The sequence below is a fragment of the Rhamphochromis longiceps genome, linkage group LG5, assembly GCF_057381845.1.
Source record: "Rhamphochromis longiceps isolate RC_006_pf linkage group LG5, R_longiceps_female_GT1.1, whole genome shotgun sequence".
Classification (NCBI taxonomy): Eukaryota; Metazoa; Chordata; class Actinopteri; order Cichliformes; family Cichlidae; genus Rhamphochromis; species Rhamphochromis longiceps.
Window position 1 is genome coordinate 11,363,078 of NC_140561.1, and position 19,684 is coordinate 11,382,761.

Sequence of the window (19,684 nt, forward strand, 5' to 3'; positions counted from 1 at the left end):
GGGCATATACAAGTAGGTTTAGAGGGGAATAAAATCAGAATTGCATACAAAATTAAAATAAAAGGAGATTCGGTACGGGTGTCGCCATCTTTAGTAAGGGACAATAACCCAACTCCTATAACACAACTTGTTGTAATTCGCGCAAAGTCGTAACGTGTTTACTTTAAATCGATTTGCAGTGTTCCTAAAAGTACACTGGTACTTACTGCACGATTCGCACACACAGATTGACAAAAATAAAAAAAAATGTATATACCTTTACCTCCGAAACGGTTCGCAAGTGGGTCCTTGTCGCCATGTTTACTTTGGGTGACGCCAACTCTCTTCCATTTTCCTCCGCCTCTGGTTGTCAAGAAGATGGCAGCTTCCAGGCAGGCATGAGAGGAAATACTTCTTCACAAATCGAATGAATTTGGATTATTGCCGCAAGATTAGAGCACATATCTGTGTTTTTGCAATAACTGCATCGAAATAAGTGAGTAAAATTCTGAAGCGTCTGTGCCCTTTTCGCTCTGTTGTGTTTTGTTGTAGCAAACCGCCCGGCCATTTTTCTTGTGGGAGCTGTAGACTTAGGCCGATTGTTGAAAAGATGGCTGCTTCCAGAGACGGCATGAAACATAATAACATTGTGTTTATGCTGTTTAACTCAATTTAGCTCAGTTTTAAGACCGTTGCCGAGCTTGCCTTTGTATCAGGTAAATTATGCACGACAGAGAAACTTTAAATTGCGTTGAATTTAATTGAGAAATTCGGCAGCGCTTTGACAGATGCCAGCTAACGCCGTTAGCTCGAGCAAATTAGGTTGAGTAACTAGCCGCTAGAGCTAACGGGGTACGGCTAACATGAGAATTTGAATGCCGCGATTGCAACTTTAAATTTTTTGTAAATCTGGGTAAAAGGTCTCATAGTTGTTTGGCCCTTTAGTCCCATAATATTTGCAACTGTTAACACAAACTTTGGATTTTTTATAACGTTGATAATTGCGGTAAAGCGGTTGCAAAGAATGCTAAAGTTGTTAGCTACAATATGGCGACTCCCAGAGAGGCATGAAAATAGCCGACTGTTGCTAACGATTGCAGTAGTGGATAAATTAGTGGTACGACTGTGTATCGTTTTGTGAACACGGGCTTATAATCACCTGTTGGATTTGTATTCATCCTGCCTTGTTTTTTGTTGATGTAGTGGGTTAGTTGTCATGTATTTTTATTTTTCGTTTGCTTCCGCCATTTTTCCGACGGGCAGTAGCGTTAGCGGGTTTGTTTGGTTGCAAGATGGCGGCTTCCATGGATTGAATTCAATGGTTAGAAACAACTAATAATAAACTTGGATAATGGCAAGATTTACTATGATTCTTAACAGAAGTACGACGTCATAACTGCGTAAGAGACCATAAAGCAGAAGTTGCTCGAAAGGTTTTGTACAAATATAGTTTATTGCTGTTATTGTTTTTTCTTGTCTTTTTTTTGACCAAAGCTAACCGCTAACTGTAAAGCCTGCTTTAAAGTTAGCTATATTGCACGGTTAGATGCTATTTTTGTATTGCATAGGTTTTATGGAAAGATAACAGAACTATTCAAGCACACATGACTAATGCGTCTTTATTATTTATTTCGGTAGAAGTCATGTCTGCCCCTGGCTCCGCGGTATCTGGGACCACGGCGTCGGTTCTGCAGCCGCGATGGAAACGGGTCCTCGGGTGGTCTGGTCCTGTTCCCCGGCCCAGACATGGACACAGAGCTGTGGCTATAAAGGAGCTTATGGTTGTTTTCGGCGGTGGAAACGAAGGGATTGTGGATGAGCTGCATGTATACAACACCGGTAAGCGCAACTTTGCATAAGGAACTTTATCAATTGTTTCTGCAGAAAGCATCATTTCTTACAAATAAAATTCAGATATTTAGAAGGCTAACTCAAAGTACTTCTACATCTAAAATAGTACAGTTCATTTCAGTATATGTTTATAATGCGCAAAACTAAATAGCCTTGCAGGCCCCAGTAGGCCAAACAGAAGTTAGCCCCCCCTGTCGGAGAAGGATTTTAATACACGTTAAAAAAGGCGGGCTAAAATAAAATGGATGATGCTGGTTGGTTTAAGCATATCCCCTGCCCCAGTTTCCTGCTTATAAACCAATAAGGGCAGGCAGACTCAGCAGTTGTGTTTGTGTTCCCATTCTTTAATGTAGATTTTAAGTTTATGTTTCCAAAAATAAATAGAGGGTTATTTTTTGCTTCTACTTTTAAGCATTTTAAAGCCTTAGTGGGTGTGATAGCATGTCTTTACTTATTAATTACAATTTGCCACAGGAAAGCCTCCAGAAATAACCCCTTTATTGTTATTGTGTTTTAATTTTTAGCAACAAACCAGTGGTTTATCCCAGCAGTCCGTGGTGATATCCCTCCTGGTTGTGCTGCATATGGTTTTGTCTGTGATGGCACACGGTTGCTGGTATTTGGTGGAATGGTGGAGTATGGAAAGTACAGCAACGATCTTTATGAACTACAGGTAAACCTTTATGGAAAAATAACCCCAGTTTTCGTACTAAGTTTGCTTGTCAGTATAATGAAGGCTTGTAAAGTATTTATAGCAACAAAATATAGCTGGCATCTAAGTCAGATTTTCCAGAGATATTTACAAAGCAATGTTCATATGTAGGCCATCGTACTGCAAAGTGTCTTTATCAGCTGCATGCGAAATTTTGTCTTGTCTGCATCAGAGATGACTGATACAGGAAAAAATTGAGAAAGTTGATTGCAAAGTTATGTTTCACCCCTGTTACAGTTAAAATATTTACTAGAACAGGCAAATTATTACAATTAAAATCAAGGTCACTTGTAAGTTTCATCACTATACGTGTTACTGAGTGTTCAATGCTCAGCTGTACAGCATTATAGTAAGGTTGTGTCATTGAAACTATGATGACTTGTGAAATCACACAACTGTGTTGCAAAGTTTATGGTTTCATTGGTTGTGCTAGTCTTGAGAAAATACATTAAAGGAGTAATGTGTCTTTATTCTTAAAACTGTAGTAGAAAGGTTACAATTTACGTTGTTCTGCTCTTCTAGTATGTTTGGGTTTGCCAAATTTCATTAACCGATCCTGAGAAGTTCTCAAATGTTACGTTTCTGATTAAAGGATGTAAGGAAGCAGTGTGCCAAAAGTCTTTGTCACCAGATCCCAGGTGGATTTTTAATCATTGGGAAATGGAGTAGCTCTGTAAACAAACACTAAATAAATGTGGATTTGATGAGGGGGGGAAAGTATGTAAGGGTTCAGTCACAATTGTGATACTAAATCTGTCCTTATTTTTATGTTGTCAGAACAAGGAATGTGGTCAGCTTAAGACTTGTTAGTTACAACTTATGCTGCCATCCATCGACTGATCGTTTTTTTCCACTGTGGTTTTTGCTACAGGCCAGCAGATGGGAATGGAAAAAATTAAAAGCAAAAAACCCGAAGAATGGCCCCCCTCCTTGCCCTCGTCTTGGCCACAGCTTTTCACTGGTTGGCAACAAATGCTACCTGTTTGGTGGACTCGCCAATGACAGCGAAGACCCAAAAAACAACATTCCCAGGTACAGAGGTTTTCTGAACAGTCATCAGGGGAGCACTGTTTTGCAGGACTGCAAATGTTTTTCTGTTTCAGCCACCGACGTGAGTGTCACTGTGTTTTTATTCATCAGATACCTGAATGATCTGTACACACTCGAGCTTCGTGCAGGTTCCAGTGTGGTTGGATGGGATATTCCAATCACATACGGAGTCCTGCCTCCTCCTCGTGAGAGCCACACTGCTGTGGTATACACAGAGAAGGCAACCAGGAAGTCGCGCTTAATAATCTATGGAGGAATGAGCGGTTGCCGTCTTGGAGATCTATGGACACTTGACATTGGTATGTTTTATAAAGTGTAAATGGAGAAATAACAACACTAAAATTGAAATGCCCTGCCATCAGCCCTCTGAGACATGATGCGATTCACAGAGTATCAGAACAAATGGAACTGAGCATTTCACTGTTAGAGAAGCAATATAGGAAATTGTGAGTTTTCTGTACACAAGCTGCCTTATCTTTTTGCATTTAAGAATAGATAACCTTTTATTGATTTTATTTTTTTTAATCTCCAGATACCCTGACATGGAACAAACCATCAGTAAGCGGCACAGCGCCACTTCCTCGAAGTCTTCACTCTGCTACCACCATCACAAACAAGTGAGATGACTGCTGCACATTTCCAACAGCAAACTTAATTTTTATTTTACTCATTTTTGAAATTCTGTGCTTGTTAAATGGTCTAAGTGCGAATTCATTTCTCTGTGCAGGATGTATGTTTTCGGAGGATGGGTACCTTTGGTGATGGATGATGTCAAAGTGGCCACACACGAAAAAGAGTGGAAATGCACAAACACTCTTGCGTGCTTGAACCTCGGTTTGTCTATCTCTGTTTTTATTGAAATCATATTTTTTTTGTTTGTTTTTTAAATAGCAAATGTGCAGTGCCACTCTTAACTTTTGTGTAATTCTTCGTTAGACACCATGTGTTGGGAAACAGTGTTGATGGATACTCTTGAAGACAACATCCCCAGGGCCCGTGCTGGTCACTGTGCTGTGGCTATCAATTCCAGGCTTTATGTATGGAGTGGCCGTGACGGTTATCGTAAAGCTTGGAACAACCAAGTCTGTTGTAAAGATCTGTGGTACCTGGAAACAGGTAGGTGTGTTGTAACATGAGTGCTGTTGGAGACAACAGCTCGTTATTAGATAGTATTGAAAATTCTGCTCTCCCCCCCCCAGAGCGACCGCATGCCCCTGCCAGGGTGCAGTTAGTCCGTGCCAACACAAACTCTCTGGAGGTGAGTTGGGGTGCAGTCTCCACAGCTGACACATACTTGCTGCAGCTGCAGAAGTATGACATTCCTGCAACTCCAGCTGCAGCCTCTCCAGCTATGAGCGCAACCCCATCGCAGCCGCTTAACTCTCCAAAGAGCCCAGTGCCAGCTGCTGCAGCACCGTCGGCTCAGAGCTTACCACAGACAGGTATTACAATTTTGCATTTTTGTTACCACACCAGGAAGCTCGGCAACTGCAACAACCCAAATTCTACAAGGTGTGAATAATTTGGTTCATTTGTTTTACAGCAGTTTTAAAGGTTGCAGCTCAGCAGTCTGCAACAGGCGCATCTGTTGTCACAGTTCGTCCCAGCCAGCCGGGGAAATCCCCCGTCACTGTGACATCCCTTCCTCCAGGTGTTCGAATGGTAGTTCCAGCCCAGACTACCCAGGGATCGGTATGAGCAGTTTCATACAATTGTGTTCTTTCGCTGTGAACTGCACTGCCAGATCAGCAAATAATGTCAACATTTATTTCTTTTTAACTTTTAGCCAATTGGAAGTAGCCCTCAGATGAGTGGCATGGCAGCTTTAGCTGCTGCTGCAGCAGCAACCCAGAAGATCCCGCCCTCTTCGGCAGGAACTGTCCTCAATGTTCCTGCAGGTGCTACCATTCTCAAAACAGTGGCAGTTTCTCCCAGCACAACCACAGTGAAAGTGGCTTCTCCAGTCATGGTACACGTTGCAGTAAACGCTCTCATTTCCAACATTATGCTCGTCCTATCACAAGCCATTTGTGATAATAAATATGTGCTTGTAGGTCAGTAACCCGGCCACCCGGATGTTGAAGACTGCCGCTGCCCAAGTGGGCACAGCAACTGCATCCTCTCCCACCACTACCACCAGACCCATCATCACTGTGCACAAGTCTGGTGCAGTCACAGTGGCCCAGCAGGCCCAGGTGGTGACCACTGTGGTGGGAGGAGTCACCAAGACCATCACCCTGGTCAAGAGCCCCCTGACCATGGGCAGCAGTGGCACTCTGGTAAGAAAACATGGATTCTTTAGCATAATGTAATACTGCAACTCTACTTGAGAGCACCCTTTGGTGCTTTCACAGGCATGCTTTAAACCATGGATTCTGTAAAATGCTTCCTCGCACTCTGCATCTTTGTATCGATTGGTCACTCAATGGTGGCGTCTTTTTGAACCAGTAGGGAGGGTGTAAAAGTTGGCCTACAGTGACTATTGGAAAAGACAGGGAGCATGATGTCAGTGATCTGCATGACTGTCGGTCAGTTAGGGCTAGAATGATTCTAGAGCCACAAGTTTGGTGGTCGAGCATCCGGCTGACCTCCCCGTAATATCCGATGTTTTCTGGTGACTCATGAATTTGAGTCTCTCTCCTATGTCGGCAGATCTCCAACCTTGGCAAGATGATGTCTGTGGTACAAACCAAGCCAGTGCAGACATCAGCTGTCACAGGCCAGGCTTCCACTAACCCTCTCACACAGATCATACAGGTCAGCTATCTGCATGAGTGCAGGAAAAAACAGGAGGTAGCTTAAAACTCCTGAGACAGGCACCACGTGTCTTTCCCTGAATAGTTTTCATAACATGCACCTTTCTTTCCAGACGAAGGGTCCACTCCCAGCTGGCACAATCCTGAAGCTGGTGACCTCTGCAGATGGCAAACCCACAACCATCATCACCACCTCCCAGGCTGGAGGCACAGGAAACAAGCCCACTATCCTCAACATCAGCGGAGTCTCTCCTACTACCACTAAGCAGGGTACCACCATCATTAAGACTATCCCCATGTCAGCCATCATGACCCAGCCTGGAGCTACAGGTTTGTTCTCATTCAAGTTTGCACACTTTTTGGCATTTGCTGTGTAAATTAACCTTTAGATTTAGGATTAGTGATTGATCAGTGATTATATTCATGCTTGTGTTTGTCCTTGCAGGTGTAACAAGCAGTGCAGGTATGAAAACGCCCATTACAATCCTTACCACAAAGGTGATGACCACAGGAACTCCTGGGAAAATCATCACTGCGGTGCCCAAACTTGCCACGGCAGCTGGCCAGCAGGGACTGACACAGGTAAATTGTCTCTTTTTGCTCAGCAGTGTTTGGTACATATTGTGTTTGTTGTGCTGCCTGTTTATCCTAAATCTTCTGTTTCTAGGTGGTTTTGAAGGGTGCTCCCGGGCAACCTGGCACTATTTTACGCACTGTTCCCATGAGCACAGTGGGTGGCGTTCGTCTGGTTACACCAGTGACTGTGTCTGCTGTTAAGCCGACTGTCACAACTCTGGTTGTCAAGGGGACTACAGGTACGAAAAAATTACTAAGTAATGATTATGTAAATTAACAGTTTTGTTTCTCTGGTTTCATTTTTCAAACCACATTTCTTCCAGGTGTCACCACTCTCGGCACAGTCACTGGTACCGTTTCTTCTAGCTTGGCGGGAGGCACAGTTGATAGTTCAACTTCCTCTCTCGTTACTCCCATCACCACACTGGGAACCATTGCTACCCTGTCCAGCCAGGTCATCAACCCAACTGCCATTACAGTTTCAGCTGCTCAGACTAGCCTGACTTCTTCCTCCGCACTGCCCTCTTCTACTATGACAGTGCAGGTAATACTCAGCAGCTCCACTTTGTAATATTTGTATTTTAGTCATTAGGCTTTGAAGCTCTTGCAGTAGCATGTGTCATAAGCTTTAAGTAGTATATCACAACATGCTGAAAAAGACCATATGTGAAGATGTTGCTACCTCTTCTTGTAAACACAGACTAATGGAGAGCTGCTCCTCAGAAATTTTCAGACAGTCAATGAAGTTCTTCTGTTTTAGACCATGTATAACATACTATTTGCCTTAGAGCTGACATCTCTTTCCTCTCAGCAGAACCAGCCCACCCAGGTGACTCTGATCACAACTCCCAGTGGTGTTGAGGCTCAGCCAGTACAAGATCTACCAGTATCCATCCTGGCTTCACCAACCTCTGAGCAACCCACTTCCACTGAGGCTGGAGCTGCTGGAGAGAGCTCTGGAACTGTCACTCTGGTCTGCTCTAATCCGCCCTGTGAGACCCACGAAACGGGAACTACCAACACAGCCACCACTTCTTCCGCAACAATTGGTGCAGGACAGGTCTGCTCTAACCCACCATGTGAGACCCACGAAACCGGAACCACCAACACAGCCACCACTTCGTCTGCAACAATTGGAGCAGGGCAGGTCTGCTCTAACCCACCATGTGAAACCCATGAAACAGGAACCACCAACACGGCCACCACTTCCTCAGCTACAATCGGTGCAGGACAGGTCTGCTCGAATCCGCCCTGCGAGACCCATGAGACCGGAACTACCAACACAGCCACAACTGCTTCTTCAAACATGTCTGCGCTACGCATGTGCTCCAACCCACCATGTGAGACCCATGAAACCGGAACAACAAACACTGCTACCACAGCAACGTCGAACATGGGAGGAGTGCAGCAGGCGTGCTCCAACCCGCCCTGCGAGACCCATGAGACCGGAACTACCAACACAGCCACAACTGCTTCTTCAAACATGTCTGCGCTACGCATGTGCTCCAACCCACCATGTGAGACCCATGAAACCGGAACAACAAACACGGCTACCACAGCAACATCGAACATGGGAGCAGTGCAGCAGGCGTGCTCCAACCCGCCCTGTGAGACCCATGTGACGGGCACCACCAACTCCACCACACAAGCTTCATCTAGCATGAATGCAAACCAGACAGACACGGTGCAGAGCGTGTGCTCTAATCCACCCTGCGAAACCCATGAGACGGGGACCACCAATTCTCCGTCCACAGCCACCTCCAGCATGGGAGGAGACCAGACCAGCACAACAACAGCCCTGGTCCAAAGGGTTTGCTCCAACCCTCCCTGTGAAACACACGAGACAGGGACCACCAACACAGCCACAACTGCCACTTGTAGCATGGAGACAGGTGAAGGCACTGGTATGTAAACATACTGTGTACATTTTACCTGAATAATCTTATTTCTTTTCTTTTTCTTTTATAATTAACAGCAAGTTAGGTTTCCGTACACTGTGTGGTGACTCTCAATCTTTCTTCTTTTTTTAATTACACTTGTCTTGATATTTCTTAAAATAACATCTAGATCTCACATGACGGATGATTGTTTTTCTCTAAGCAGTAAAAGTAGTTTGTTTAGAAATCAGCTATGTTACTATGTCTCATTAGCAACCCAGCAGACAGAAGAAGGAGCAGAAGGTACCAGCAGCACAGAAGAGGCATCCACCACAGCAACAACTGGCACCACCCAGGGCAGGGCTATCACTACTGTCACTCAGTCTACACCAGCCCCTGGACCCTCTGTGCCTGTAAGAATACCACATCATTCCTGTCAAAATAAGATCCTTTTCTAAAAACCATCCAGTATGACTAGGTGATGGTGGTAAAACTAATCCTAGTAGATGTCCACGTTGGGGCTGCATTTCTGAATTTGATATGCTGTACAGACAAAAGTACCAGGCCACCTACACATTACACTTAAAGGATCTGCTTGACCATGGAAACTGAAGTTGTGAAACTCCTGGTGCACAGTACTTGTGCTGACGAGAAAGCCAGAGCAAGTTTATAATCCTGTAGGTATTGAGTCAGCAGAGTGTTGATAGAGTGTTGGCGTCCTATTACATTACTGCGCTGAATATCTATGAACAAAACATTCAGAAATGTTTGTAAAGGCAGACTGTATTGGTAGGTGCCAGAATTTAAACACCGGTGGCCATAGGACTGAAAACGCCTGACTTTGCAGATTAAGAAGTGTGGCCTAATACTTTTGTCAATATGTGTGTACGAATATGTAAGAAGAATGTCATTTCCAGAGTTTTTCTCATTGTGGGGTATGATTTCTTTGTTTCCCTCTAGTCGATCTCATCCATCACAGAGGGAGTAAGCACTGCAGCTAGCTCCACAGAGGAACCCATGCAGACTGATGAGCCAGCATCAGCAGAAGCTGCACCTGTTGAGGAAGGAACCGCAGCAATGGAGACGCAAGCAGAGGTGAATAAAGTATGAAGGCAAAAAAGTCTGTTTGGCCTTTGATTTTGAAATTCTTTGCAGTCATGCATTTTCCATGTTTTTTTGATGGGACTGCTTTAATGTGTTCCCCAGGGAGAAGCAGCAGCAGCGACAGCCTTGAACCTTCCTTCAGAGCTGATGTCTGAGGGCCAGGGAGCCACACTAATGGTGACGGGGCTGTCGGACGAGGAACTGGCTGTCACTGCAGCAGCAGAGGCGGCTGCACAAGCAGCAGCCACAGAGGAAGCCCAGGCCCTCGCTATCCAGGCGGTCCTCCAGGCAGCTCAGCAAGCCGTAATGAGTGAGTAGAATCAAAGCTTTTTGTTCACAGACTTTCGAATTTTGAACCATAGCATAGCCTAAGTTCAAGGGCTGGCTCTAGTTAACAGGACACTTGTCAGTAAAACTATTCCTCTAGATGTGAAACTCCTGAATTCTCTGTGATCTTGCTATTCATAAAAAATGTATAACTTACAGATGAAGGCGATGCTGCTGGAGAGAACCAGCAACCCACCAACATCCCCATCATGCTGACCCAGCAAGATCTTGCAGCACTGGTCCAACAGCAGCAACAATTGCAGGAGGCTCAGGCCGCAGCTCAGCAGGCCACGGTGGACACAAGCTTGCCCACCGAGGGTCTTGCTCCTGCCGACAGCCTCAATGATCCGTCTGTTGAGAGCAATGGGCACAACGAAATGGCCGCTGCAGTCACAAGTGCTGTGGCTTCTCTCCTGCCACGCACCACAGCTGAGAGTATGTTTGTGTTGTGTTTGGTTTTTTTATAGTTACTTTGAATGTTACTGTTTGTTACAGCAGACTGATTATTTTTGTATTGCTCTTGACATTGTACAGCGCTTGCGCCATCAAGTACGTTTGCACCCTCTGTATCTGTGGCAAGTCCAGCTAAACTTCAAGCAGCAGCCACTCTAGCAGAGGTCGCCAATGGCATTGAGGGAGAGGTGAGTCATTTTGGTGCTGCTGCACTTCTGATTATGTCAGTTGAGGTGAAGAGAGGAAAGGAGGAATTTGCTGACCGTTTTTGTTCCCATGCAGAAGCAAGCCCCTCAGCCAGCTCCAGTGAAGCCTGTCGTGAAAAAGGAGAACCAGTGGTTTGATGTTGGGATTGTTAAAGTGACAAATATGGTTGTCACTCACTACTATGTGCCAGGAGATGATTCTCAAGGAGATGTAAGTTGTCTCAGGGAGCCTTTTCTTGTTCAGAATGATATTGATGTGCGTTACAAGAATCCATCTTTATCTAACTTGTATTTATGTGTTTGGTAGGATGACTCTGGCATTATACCAGACTACAGCCAGATGAAGAAAATGGAGCTGCAGCCTGGAACAGCTTACAAGTTCCGTGTTGCTGGAATCAACGCCTGCGGTCGTGGAGCTTTCTCTGAGATTTCAGCTTTCAAGACTTGCCTACCAGGCTTCCCGGGGGCACCTTGTGCCATCAAAATCAGCAAGGTAAACAAACCCTGTTGCATTATAGATTTTACTCACAGGTGTGCCATACGTGATCACGTGAGCCATGGTTTTGGCACCAAGTAGCATCTTTTCACTGTATCCCCCCCAGAGCCCAGATGGTGCCCACCTAACCTGGGAGCCACCCTCGGTGACGTCAGGAAAGATCATTGAGTACTCTGTGTACCTGGCCATCCAGAGCAACCAAACAGCTGAAGCCAAGGCTTCCACCCCAGCCCAGCTAGCCTTCATGCGTGTGTATTGTGGACCCAACCCATCTTGCTTGGTTCAGTCGTCCAGCCTCTCTAACGCACACATCGACTACACCACCAAGCCAGCGATCATCTTCCGCATTGCCGCCCGTAACGAGAAGGGCTATGGTCCTGCCACACAAGTTCGATGGCTGCAAGGTGAGTTCACAAATAAGTTCTTTAAAATATTAAAAATACTTAATTACTGAGGCTGCTGTTGATGGATTGAATCTCTCCACTTTAATGCCCTGTAGAATCTGGCAAAGATGCCTCCTCTGCAAAACCGGCCCCCAAAAGACCAGGCACCTCTCCTGATACGTAAGTACAGTATTCATGTTTCATATCGTGCACACAGGAACATTTCATCGATGAATAAAACATCCAGCACTTATTCTGGTTTTGTGTGTTCTCCTGCAGTAAGTCTACTGGTCCAAAGAAAGCAAGGACGGACCAGTGAGGTGGCCTGGAGATCCCTCCCAGTCTTTTCTTTTGGTCTTTTTTTTACCCCACTCGCTGTCTTTTTATCAAGAAGACTGACCTTCACCCTTTCTCCTCTTCATCCTCATCCTAACCTCATCCTCCATCCACTTCCCCAAATGTCTCAGACAGAGACGGCAATGGAGGCAGAACAACCATATGAAGCAGAGACGAAAGTTGATCTGAGAGATGTTTCTGTAGATAAAACCCTCCTTCCTCCTCGTTCTGTTGGTCGTACTATTTTTAGAGCAAACCTAGAAGCACATTATCTTTTTCAGTCACATCCCCTTCCATCCTTTTAACACCTATTTTTGACTTATTTCAATAGTTGGAACAGTATAGAGAAGCATTTACATCTTTCACAAACTGGGAGCCAGCCTGAGCGCAATGTTACCCTTTTTCTTTTTCCTGTGTTTTTGGGGAATTCTGGGGGGGATGTAGAGAGAGACTACATGGAATGATGTACAGTGTTGAAAAGGGCTGTGGAAGCATTAGTATAGATGAGAGGAAAAAAAATCGGTATGGAATCAAATAAAGCACTTGTCCTCTGTGAAGGAGGACTTTTTTTTTTTTTAATTATTATTATTATTATTTTGCTCAAAACTAATTTGCTTCATTGAGAACCAAGTCTGTACAGTCATCGTACTGGACTCCAGTCTCCTGGTAATGTCATCACTGTGCGCTTTTTACCCCAAGATGAGGACTGGTGGCCAACATGTTGGAAGAATGGCAAAAGGAAGAGATTTGTAGAGAACGAATGACTTTGCTAGGACTGAGACTTGCAGCACACATGGAAAAAAAAAATCTTCCCAAAAAATTAGCAAGCAATGACGCAGAAGATCTTTTGTGTAGTTTATTTTTGTATTTTTTAAGCTTTTTTCCTTCTGTGTGTATGTGTATGTTGTGTGCATTTTTAAGAGAAAAAAAAATACATCAGTTTTTTTTAACTGTTGTTCATCCCAATAATTTGTGTTCATGGGAAGATGTTGTGGCTAATGTTGAGGTTGCCACTCTATTTTAAAAAAAGAAATCTTCAGTTGGTTGTATGTTCTTGTTAACAGATGGCAATGAAAGTGAGAAAGACTTTTTGTATTTGTTCCAAGTAGAAACCGCAGAGGTTATAGGACTGAAGGGAACTTTTGATGTGGACCCAGGGAGAGGAGTTTTTACTTTGTTTACTACTCGATACTTGTGTTGCTTCATTTGCCAAACATGGAAACACAAGGGGGAGGAGAGGCTTAGAAAAGACCAACATCAGATCTTTTCCATCCTTTCCCCTCCCCCTCCATGATATCCCGATCAGTTGTCCTATGCTTTTTACGCTTATGAATGTGCTGTCCTCACGTCTAAGTTTTAGAATGGCAAATTATCAGTAGAATTATTTTCCCTTCCCCTATTTGATGTATGTAAATCCATTTAATAAATCTTTTGTTCCTTTCCACGGCTCTGTATTCCAGACTACAGATGGTGTGCGAGCTAACTGTGACATGTAAAACCCATATGTCTTTTGAACGGCGATGTCTTGGGAAGAAAGCTTACATAGCTGGAGTGTACTCACTTGTAAATTAGTTCATTCATAGAGCAAGAATGAAAAAAAAAAAAAAAGACAAAACAAAAAAAGGAAACATCTTGGCCTTTTATATAATTACCTGTAACAAACTGTTTTTACATGTTGGTCATCTCTTGATTGCCTTTTGTGTCTTTGCTTATAAAAGAAACGTATATATATATATATATATATATATAAATATATATAGTCTCCCTAATTTGCTTCTGTCAAGCTGATTCACTGTAGGAGTCCGAATCACTGCTAGGTTCGTTACAATACAAAACTTGTACAGGGAGGAGGTTTCTGACTGGACATGAGTGTATATCTACTTTGTAAGAGTGGATTCAGTTGTGATGGTAACGACGGCCACGAAGATGAGAGCCCGGGTTTGCCGCTTTTTCTCTGGCCCGTGCCTCGGGTTCTGTTTGTGATTTCTCCCGATTACTTTCTAGAAATGAAAACTTTCTCTTCATATGCATTCATAATTTTGTGCGTGTCGGTGTGTCTGTTGAACAAAACTAGACATGCATGCAAAAAAGCAGTGTATTTTAGTAGTGATGCCTTAAGTTAGACCATAAGCTGAAGGTTCTCAGAAAAAAAAGAAAAAAAGAAGAAAAAACATTTAATGAGTTTGTTCCTCTCTCCATGTGGTATACAATTGTGTCCTTTCCTTCCACAGTACCTTTGCTGGGTCACTATTTTTGCACCCTCGTTAGATAGGTCCTCATCAGCAGTGCCGAGGTCTCTGAACTTTCCCCTTCCACACTGGGACGAGTGCGCCTCTCAGCACTCACAGGTGTTGCGAGTTTCTCTCGGCTGTTTGCAGGTTATCTGGAAATGTCCTGTATTTTCCAATGTGTGTTTTTTGTACTGTAGGGAGTAATGTATCTTTTATCATCAAAAAATAAACATGTTAAACATAAAAAAAAAATAGGCTTTTGTGCGTGTGTGTTTATTAAAAGTAAACACAAGACAAGTTGAGTCACCTGCTGTAAGCCACGCTGAGCCGCTCTCAAAAACGGCTTCTCTACATCCAGATCTTCTTTGGCACTTCCTTCAAAGTATTCAGCTCTAATTTCCTCGCACCACTGCCGGGACAGCTTGTCAGACACCTGAGAGGAAACAAAATGTTACTCACATGATGGATCAGAGTAATGTGTGGAATAAAACACACAAATCTAAAGGATGGGCCTCTTGGCAAACTGAGTTTCACGAGCAGCGGGCTTGGAAAGCCTGTGGTGACCAGAACACGTCAAACTAAACAATGGTCACTTTTGTCATGCTGAGAGCCATCCTGAGATGGCATCTGATTTGTAAGAGTTAATAAACATGGATTATACAGATTAAAGGCTTAGCATTAAGAATATAAAGGACAAACACAGCCCTGATTTCTTTATATTTGCTCCTAGTGAGCCAGTGATCTTGACCAATAGTTCTTCAGGCTTTCTGAAGGTCTTTCAAAGTTTTTCTTTCTACACTGACTGCATTTCCCTCTGTTCAATCCAGTCATAGACACTAATCTACAAATCATTCAAGCATTAAATAAATCCACCTAACTCAACGCATGAAGTCTTCACATAACCGAAAACATAGCAAACCCATTTCAAATGATATTGTTAGGTGCTCCGTTACTAGCAGCCTGTCATTAAAAACATTTGTTCACATTTCTTGACTAGAATCTACTAAAAATCCCAAAGACAACACTTTGACAGGCATAAAATATTTTTGCAAAGGGATTTCCATTCGCATCTCTACAAAGTGTGCAGTGACTACTATACGTAATGTAGTAGTCACTGTTAACTGTTATTCTGTCAGACTTCAGCTTGTGTTTTTGTATTTTATTTTAATTCAAATGTCCCAACTCTGCCTAACCAAATAAAATAAGCACAAAGGAAAGCTAAATATCGTTTAGACAGTTTCTCTTTCTATCCCAATAACACTTAAATGGGTACACTGTTATTTCAGCTGCTGGCTTCTTCGTCAATCATTTTTAGGTCCGAGTCGGGATGTGGCTATAGATAGTCACATCTGATTTTGAGCTGCCACTTCCTTGTGAGAGTCACATGCAGTGTGTCACTTTGCATCAGCTTTCTTCATTCTGCAAAACTGAATAATAATCAAAATAATATCAACTGACAATTTTCTTCCACCGACTTCAAGTAGTTTTCAGGCTTTCTTGTAGATTCATTGCATTTTCTCTTTGTGGTAGTTTCCATCCAATTCCAGTAAAATCTGCACTGATTGTGATTTACAGTTTTCCTCCTTGGGTAGGCAGTAGAACAGTGAGGTTAACCTGCACTTGACCCATGCTTTCTTCACGTATCTTTCCTGCAGTGTTGACTTTTGAATACCAGAACCAATCAAAATGTGAGACTGAGGGACAAGAGATAAAAAAAAAAAAAAATGCTGTGCAGCCTCCACATAAAGTAGGACACCTGGTTACCCTGGACGCAGCTTACTTTACTGTGCGCTCACACCAAAAATAGAACAGAAGAATACAAAATGTTAATAGAGACTTCACTTTTGATCTAACACTCACTGTGACTTGCATTTCCTTTGCAAGAGTGTAATTTACAAGTGTATTTCAGAAAGAAAAGAGAAATCTCTTGGTGTAAACAACATGAAAGCATGGCTCCATTCTACCAACAGTTCAGGCTGATGGTCGTGGTGTTGGTGGTGTAATGGTGAGAGGGCACATTTTCTTGGCACACTGGGCATCTTAGTACCAACTGAGAATGGTTTAAATACCGCAGCCTACCCGAGAACTGTTGCTGACCACGTCTATACCTTAATGACCGTCTTCAGATGGCTGCTTCCAGCAGGATAATGCCACAGAGCTCAAAAATATCAAAGTGGCTTCTTGAGCTTAACAATGAGTTTGCTTTACTCAAGTGGTCTCCACAGTCACCAGACTGGAATCCTACAGAGCACCTCGGGGATGTGGTCAAACGGGAGATTCACATCATGGATCTGGAGAAGCTGTGTGAGGCTGTGGATCAAAATCTCAGAGGAATCTTTTCCCACCACCTGGGGAGTCTACACCATGAAGAATTAAGGCAGTTCTAAAGGCAAAACTAAGCTAAGGTGTACATTTAAAAGTGCCCAGTGACTGCATACACACAGAATGGCAAAATTGAAGCAATTTGATAACAAACCCGATAACAAGGTAGCTCAATATAGACTAAAGGTCCTAAACCTAAGTGATCACACTTAGGTTTAGTAGGTTCCCACTACAGCACCAGGCCGGAAAGCAGGTAAGACAAAAATGATGTTATAGTTCAGTCGTGGTTCCAACAAATCTGCATTTAATAAAACTGTACTGAGCCACGTGTGTGGTAAACCTGGAGATGCCTCACTGAGACCGACTGAAAGAAGAGGACTTTGACTAACCTCTCGGTCGCTCAGATCCGTTTTGTTGCCCAGTACAATAAAAGGGAAATCAGAAGGATCCTTGGGTTCCCCTTGGATCAAAAACTCCTTCCTCCACCCATCCAGAGCAGAGAAGCTGGCCTTGGATGTGACATCAAACACCAGCATGCAGCAGTGAGCTCCCCTGTACAGAGGTGTACCCAGAGACTGGAACCTCTCTGTGCCTGCTGTGTCCCAGATCTGACATACACACAGTGGGAAACATGGGATTAATCATCCTATATGACATGAATGTCTTGTTCCTGGGTGTGCGGGGGCTTGTTTCACTGCCAAATGCACAGGTGAATTACCTGCAGCGTGACTGTGTCCCCATCTATGCTGATTGTTTTAGAGAGGAAGTCGGTCCCCACAGTGGCCCGGTACATGTTGGTGAAGCGGTGATTCACGTATCTGTTCATGACGGAGGATTTTCCCACCCTAAGTAAACACTCACATGTTTAGTGGAAATCGACAAAATGAAGACCTCTCGCTCTTTTACCGGAGACAGGCGCATTATTCTTCTTGCATCGCACTGCGCCGTTAAATACAAGCCCACACTTTCACACTTTTGAGAATTTGGAATTATGTCTTAAACTATGAACAGAAAGAGAGCCGGAGTAAATGAAAGTGAAACAAGTATCGGTGGAACTGCGGAATTAATAAGAACCTTTAAATGCCCCTTTAACTCACCCAGAGTTTCCTATGAGGATTATTTTCAGTGTAATAGGACCCTTTTTGTCACTCATATCCATGTCTGATTGTTTGGCCCAGCCGGTATGAACCCACGAGAGCTCACGCTGCCGATGCCTTCACGGGTCCCTAGAAATATGCGCCTTCAATGACTGGACGTGTCACACGCCTATAGCCAGATTTAGAAATTAAAATAAAATAACTAAAATACTAATATTATTATTATTGTTTTAAAGTTTTCAAGTGATTTCCTCCGTGTGTTAAATATATTCTTTCTTTTTTTCTTTTCTTTTGTTCTTACCACACTGCTGGCAAGTTGCAACTAAATGTCCAAAATTCCAATTAAGTGGCTGTGCTTTGAAGGCACCGCATCATGACAGGTGATTGGCACACAGCCGCGTTCTCCTCATTCCTGTATGAAAGGTCCACAGACTCAGCAACAGGGCTCTACTCCAGGAACAACTCTGAGTTTGTTAACCCTGAGCTGAGGAAACTCCGGATCTTCTTGTTCCAGAAAAACAGTCAACTTCAACTCTGAGTCAGTAACTGGGGTCAGATAACCTGCTCGCTGGCAGGTTTTAATTAGCGAACTGAGTTTCTCTCTGACTCCTCCCCTCTTGCTGCACCTGAATCACCTGGCTGACACCTCGAATCATTTCCTCATTTATAAAATCGCAGTCATTGTGTAGGGGAGTGAACTAATCTGCAGAAGTTGACGTTTTTACAAGCACTGAAATCCCAGTTAGACGCTAATTTGTTCTATTTTTGTACTTAACATTAAACAGGCATTTACTCCTCGATATACAGGTATATACAGCCATGACGTTGCATATTTCTAATCAACCCAGTATAAGATCCACAGTCTCCATCTCTGTGGCTCTGTGGAGAGTAGCTGTCAGACTGTCAGTCAGCTCTTCTGAAACATTTACTGTAGCAATGACTGTTTCAGTCAAACTCGTCTGTGTAAAACTTTAGACGCACCACATACTGATGGTGATGGAAAAATGTCTGTCACAGCTCGATCTTGGATATGATGGGAATATTTGAGTGAAGGTGAGACTAATCTTCACAGATTGTTCACAGATTCAGTCACTGAATAATCTGAAACAATTTAAAGCAACTGAACCTCAAAATATTTTCCACTGAAGATCACCTGAGTGACTCTATCAGTGACTCCAAACTGGATCAGCCCTAAGGTAGCCTATAGGCTCTGTAATGGATCAGTGTTTTTGATCACTGTTCGGCTTTACTAATAAAACTTTACATTCTACTTTACATTCTACATTTGGAAAGCGGCCCTTCATTTATTATTATTATTATTATTATTATTATTATTATTATTATTATTATTATTATTATTATTATTATTATTATTATTATTGTTGTTGTTTTAAATATTTTTATTTATTTATTTATTTTTAGATCAAACTATAATGATTACACTGGTGAACAGTAAAGATTTATTTTTCTATAAATCTCAAAAATGGGATTGTTACAGCCCATCAGTACATCAAATGTTCACTAAACAAATTAAAATACATAAAAATAAAAATGAAATGCTCAAAACTGTAAAAAAAAAAAGCCCCCCCAAAAAAACCCCTTCCTTTATTCCCCATTAGAGGGCAGTATAGACCTCAGGTGGTTTATTTTTCTTCTCGGACAGATATGCTTAGAGCCATGAGGTAGGGTTGCTTTGAATAATCATTAAATGACCAGTTTAGTGTTTTTAACTAATTGTGAGGTTAAAGTTATTAATGAAAGTTAAAATATCATCAATATTTTAATTAAATGTAAAAAAAAAAGGCTAAAAGAAGAAGGAGACATATCAGAAAGGCTAAAATGCTGACATTTACTCACACTTTGTACTATGATGTTTCAGAGTTTCCTTTTATTGGAGTAATCAAATTCTGCCATCTTTTATTACGTTT

The 19,684-nt window shown here is 42.9% G+C and overlaps 2 protein-coding genes across 8 annotated transcripts; one reads left to right on the forward strand and one right to left on the reverse strand.

Annotated features, from left to right (window-relative positions):
* The first annotated feature begins 322 nt into the window (after window positions 1-322).
* hcfc1a (host cell factor C1a) lies at window positions 323-13,553 on the forward strand. 7 transcript variants are annotated; one of them, XM_085405780.1, is made up of 28 exons: window positions 323-475; window positions 1,618-1,818; window positions 2,355-2,503; window positions 3,414-3,574; window positions 3,683-3,891; window positions 4,125-4,209; window positions 4,320-4,426; window positions 4,529-4,708; window positions 4,792-5,034; window positions 5,136-5,284; window positions 5,379-5,561; window positions 5,647-5,871; window positions 6,245-6,349; window positions 6,462-6,678; window positions 6,794-6,930; window positions 7,016-7,163; window positions 7,248-7,468; window positions 7,736-8,828; window positions 9,075-9,214; window positions 9,762-9,905; window positions 10,008-10,215; window positions 10,392-10,667; window positions 10,767-10,873; window positions 10,968-11,102; window positions 11,199-11,384; window positions 11,494-11,791; window positions 11,887-11,950; window positions 12,050-13,553. In XM_085405780.1, exons 2-28 carry the CDS (start codon window positions 1,623-1,625, stop codon window positions 12,087-12,089), a joined length of 5,406 nt encoding a protein of 1,801 aa, XP_085261906.1. In that variant the 5' UTR covers window positions 323-475; window positions 1,618-1,622; the 3' UTR covers window positions 12,090-13,553. The 7 variants fall into 7 exon arrangements, with proteins under 7 accessions (XP_085261906.1, XP_085261910.1, XP_085261912.1 ...); XM_085405784.1 differs by having other exon boundaries at window positions 7,739-8,828; XM_085405785.1 differs by having other exon boundaries at window positions 324-475; window positions 9,762-9,896.
* A 613-nt stretch (window positions 13,554-14,166) lies between these two features.
* On the reverse strand, window positions 14,167-17,907 carry LOC146669273 (ras-related protein rab7). Its single transcript, XM_085405789.1, has 5 exons — window positions 17,757-17,907; window positions 17,378-17,504; window positions 17,049-17,267; window positions 14,645-14,770; window positions 14,167-14,528 (listed from the first exon to the last, which is right to left on the reverse strand). The coding sequence occupies exons 1-5, from the start codon at window positions 17,816-17,818 to the stop codon at window positions 14,442-14,444; spliced, it is 621 nt and encodes a 206-aa protein (XP_085261915.1). The 5' UTR covers window positions 17,819-17,907; the 3' UTR covers window positions 14,167-14,441.
* Between the last annotated feature and the right edge of the window lie 1,777 nt (window positions 17,908-19,684).

What these genes read in the sequence shown, in the direction of transcription:
- LOC146669273 (XM_085405789.1), bottom strand. Translation starts at nt 17,818, where the DNA reads ATGGATATGAGTGACAAAAAGGGTCCTATTACACTGAAAATAATCCTC. An exon ending in GGGACACAGTCACGCTGCAG is followed by an intron (nt 17,268 to 17,377) that starts GTAATTCACCTG and finishes TGTGTATGTCAG; the next exon opens with ATCTGGGACACAGCAGGCAC. An exon ending in CGGATCTGAGCGACCGAGAG is followed by an intron (nt 14,771 to 17,048) that starts GTTAGTCAAAGT and finishes GTTTCCTCTCAG; the next exon opens with GTGTCTGACAAGCTGTCCCG.
- hcfc1a (XM_085405780.1), top strand. Translation starts at nt 1,623, where the DNA reads ATGTCTGCCCCTGGCTCCGCGGTATCTGGGACCACGGCGTCGGTTCTG. An exon ending in GCCACGCACCACAGCTGAGA is followed by an intron (nt 10,668 to 10,766) that starts GTATGTTTGTGT and finishes GACATTGTACAG; the next exon opens with CGCTTGCGCCATCAAGTACG. An exon ending in GAGATGATTCTCAAGGAGAT is followed by an intron (nt 11,103 to 11,198) that starts GTAAGTTGTCTC and finishes TGTGTTTGGTAG; the next exon opens with GATGACTCTGGCATTATACC.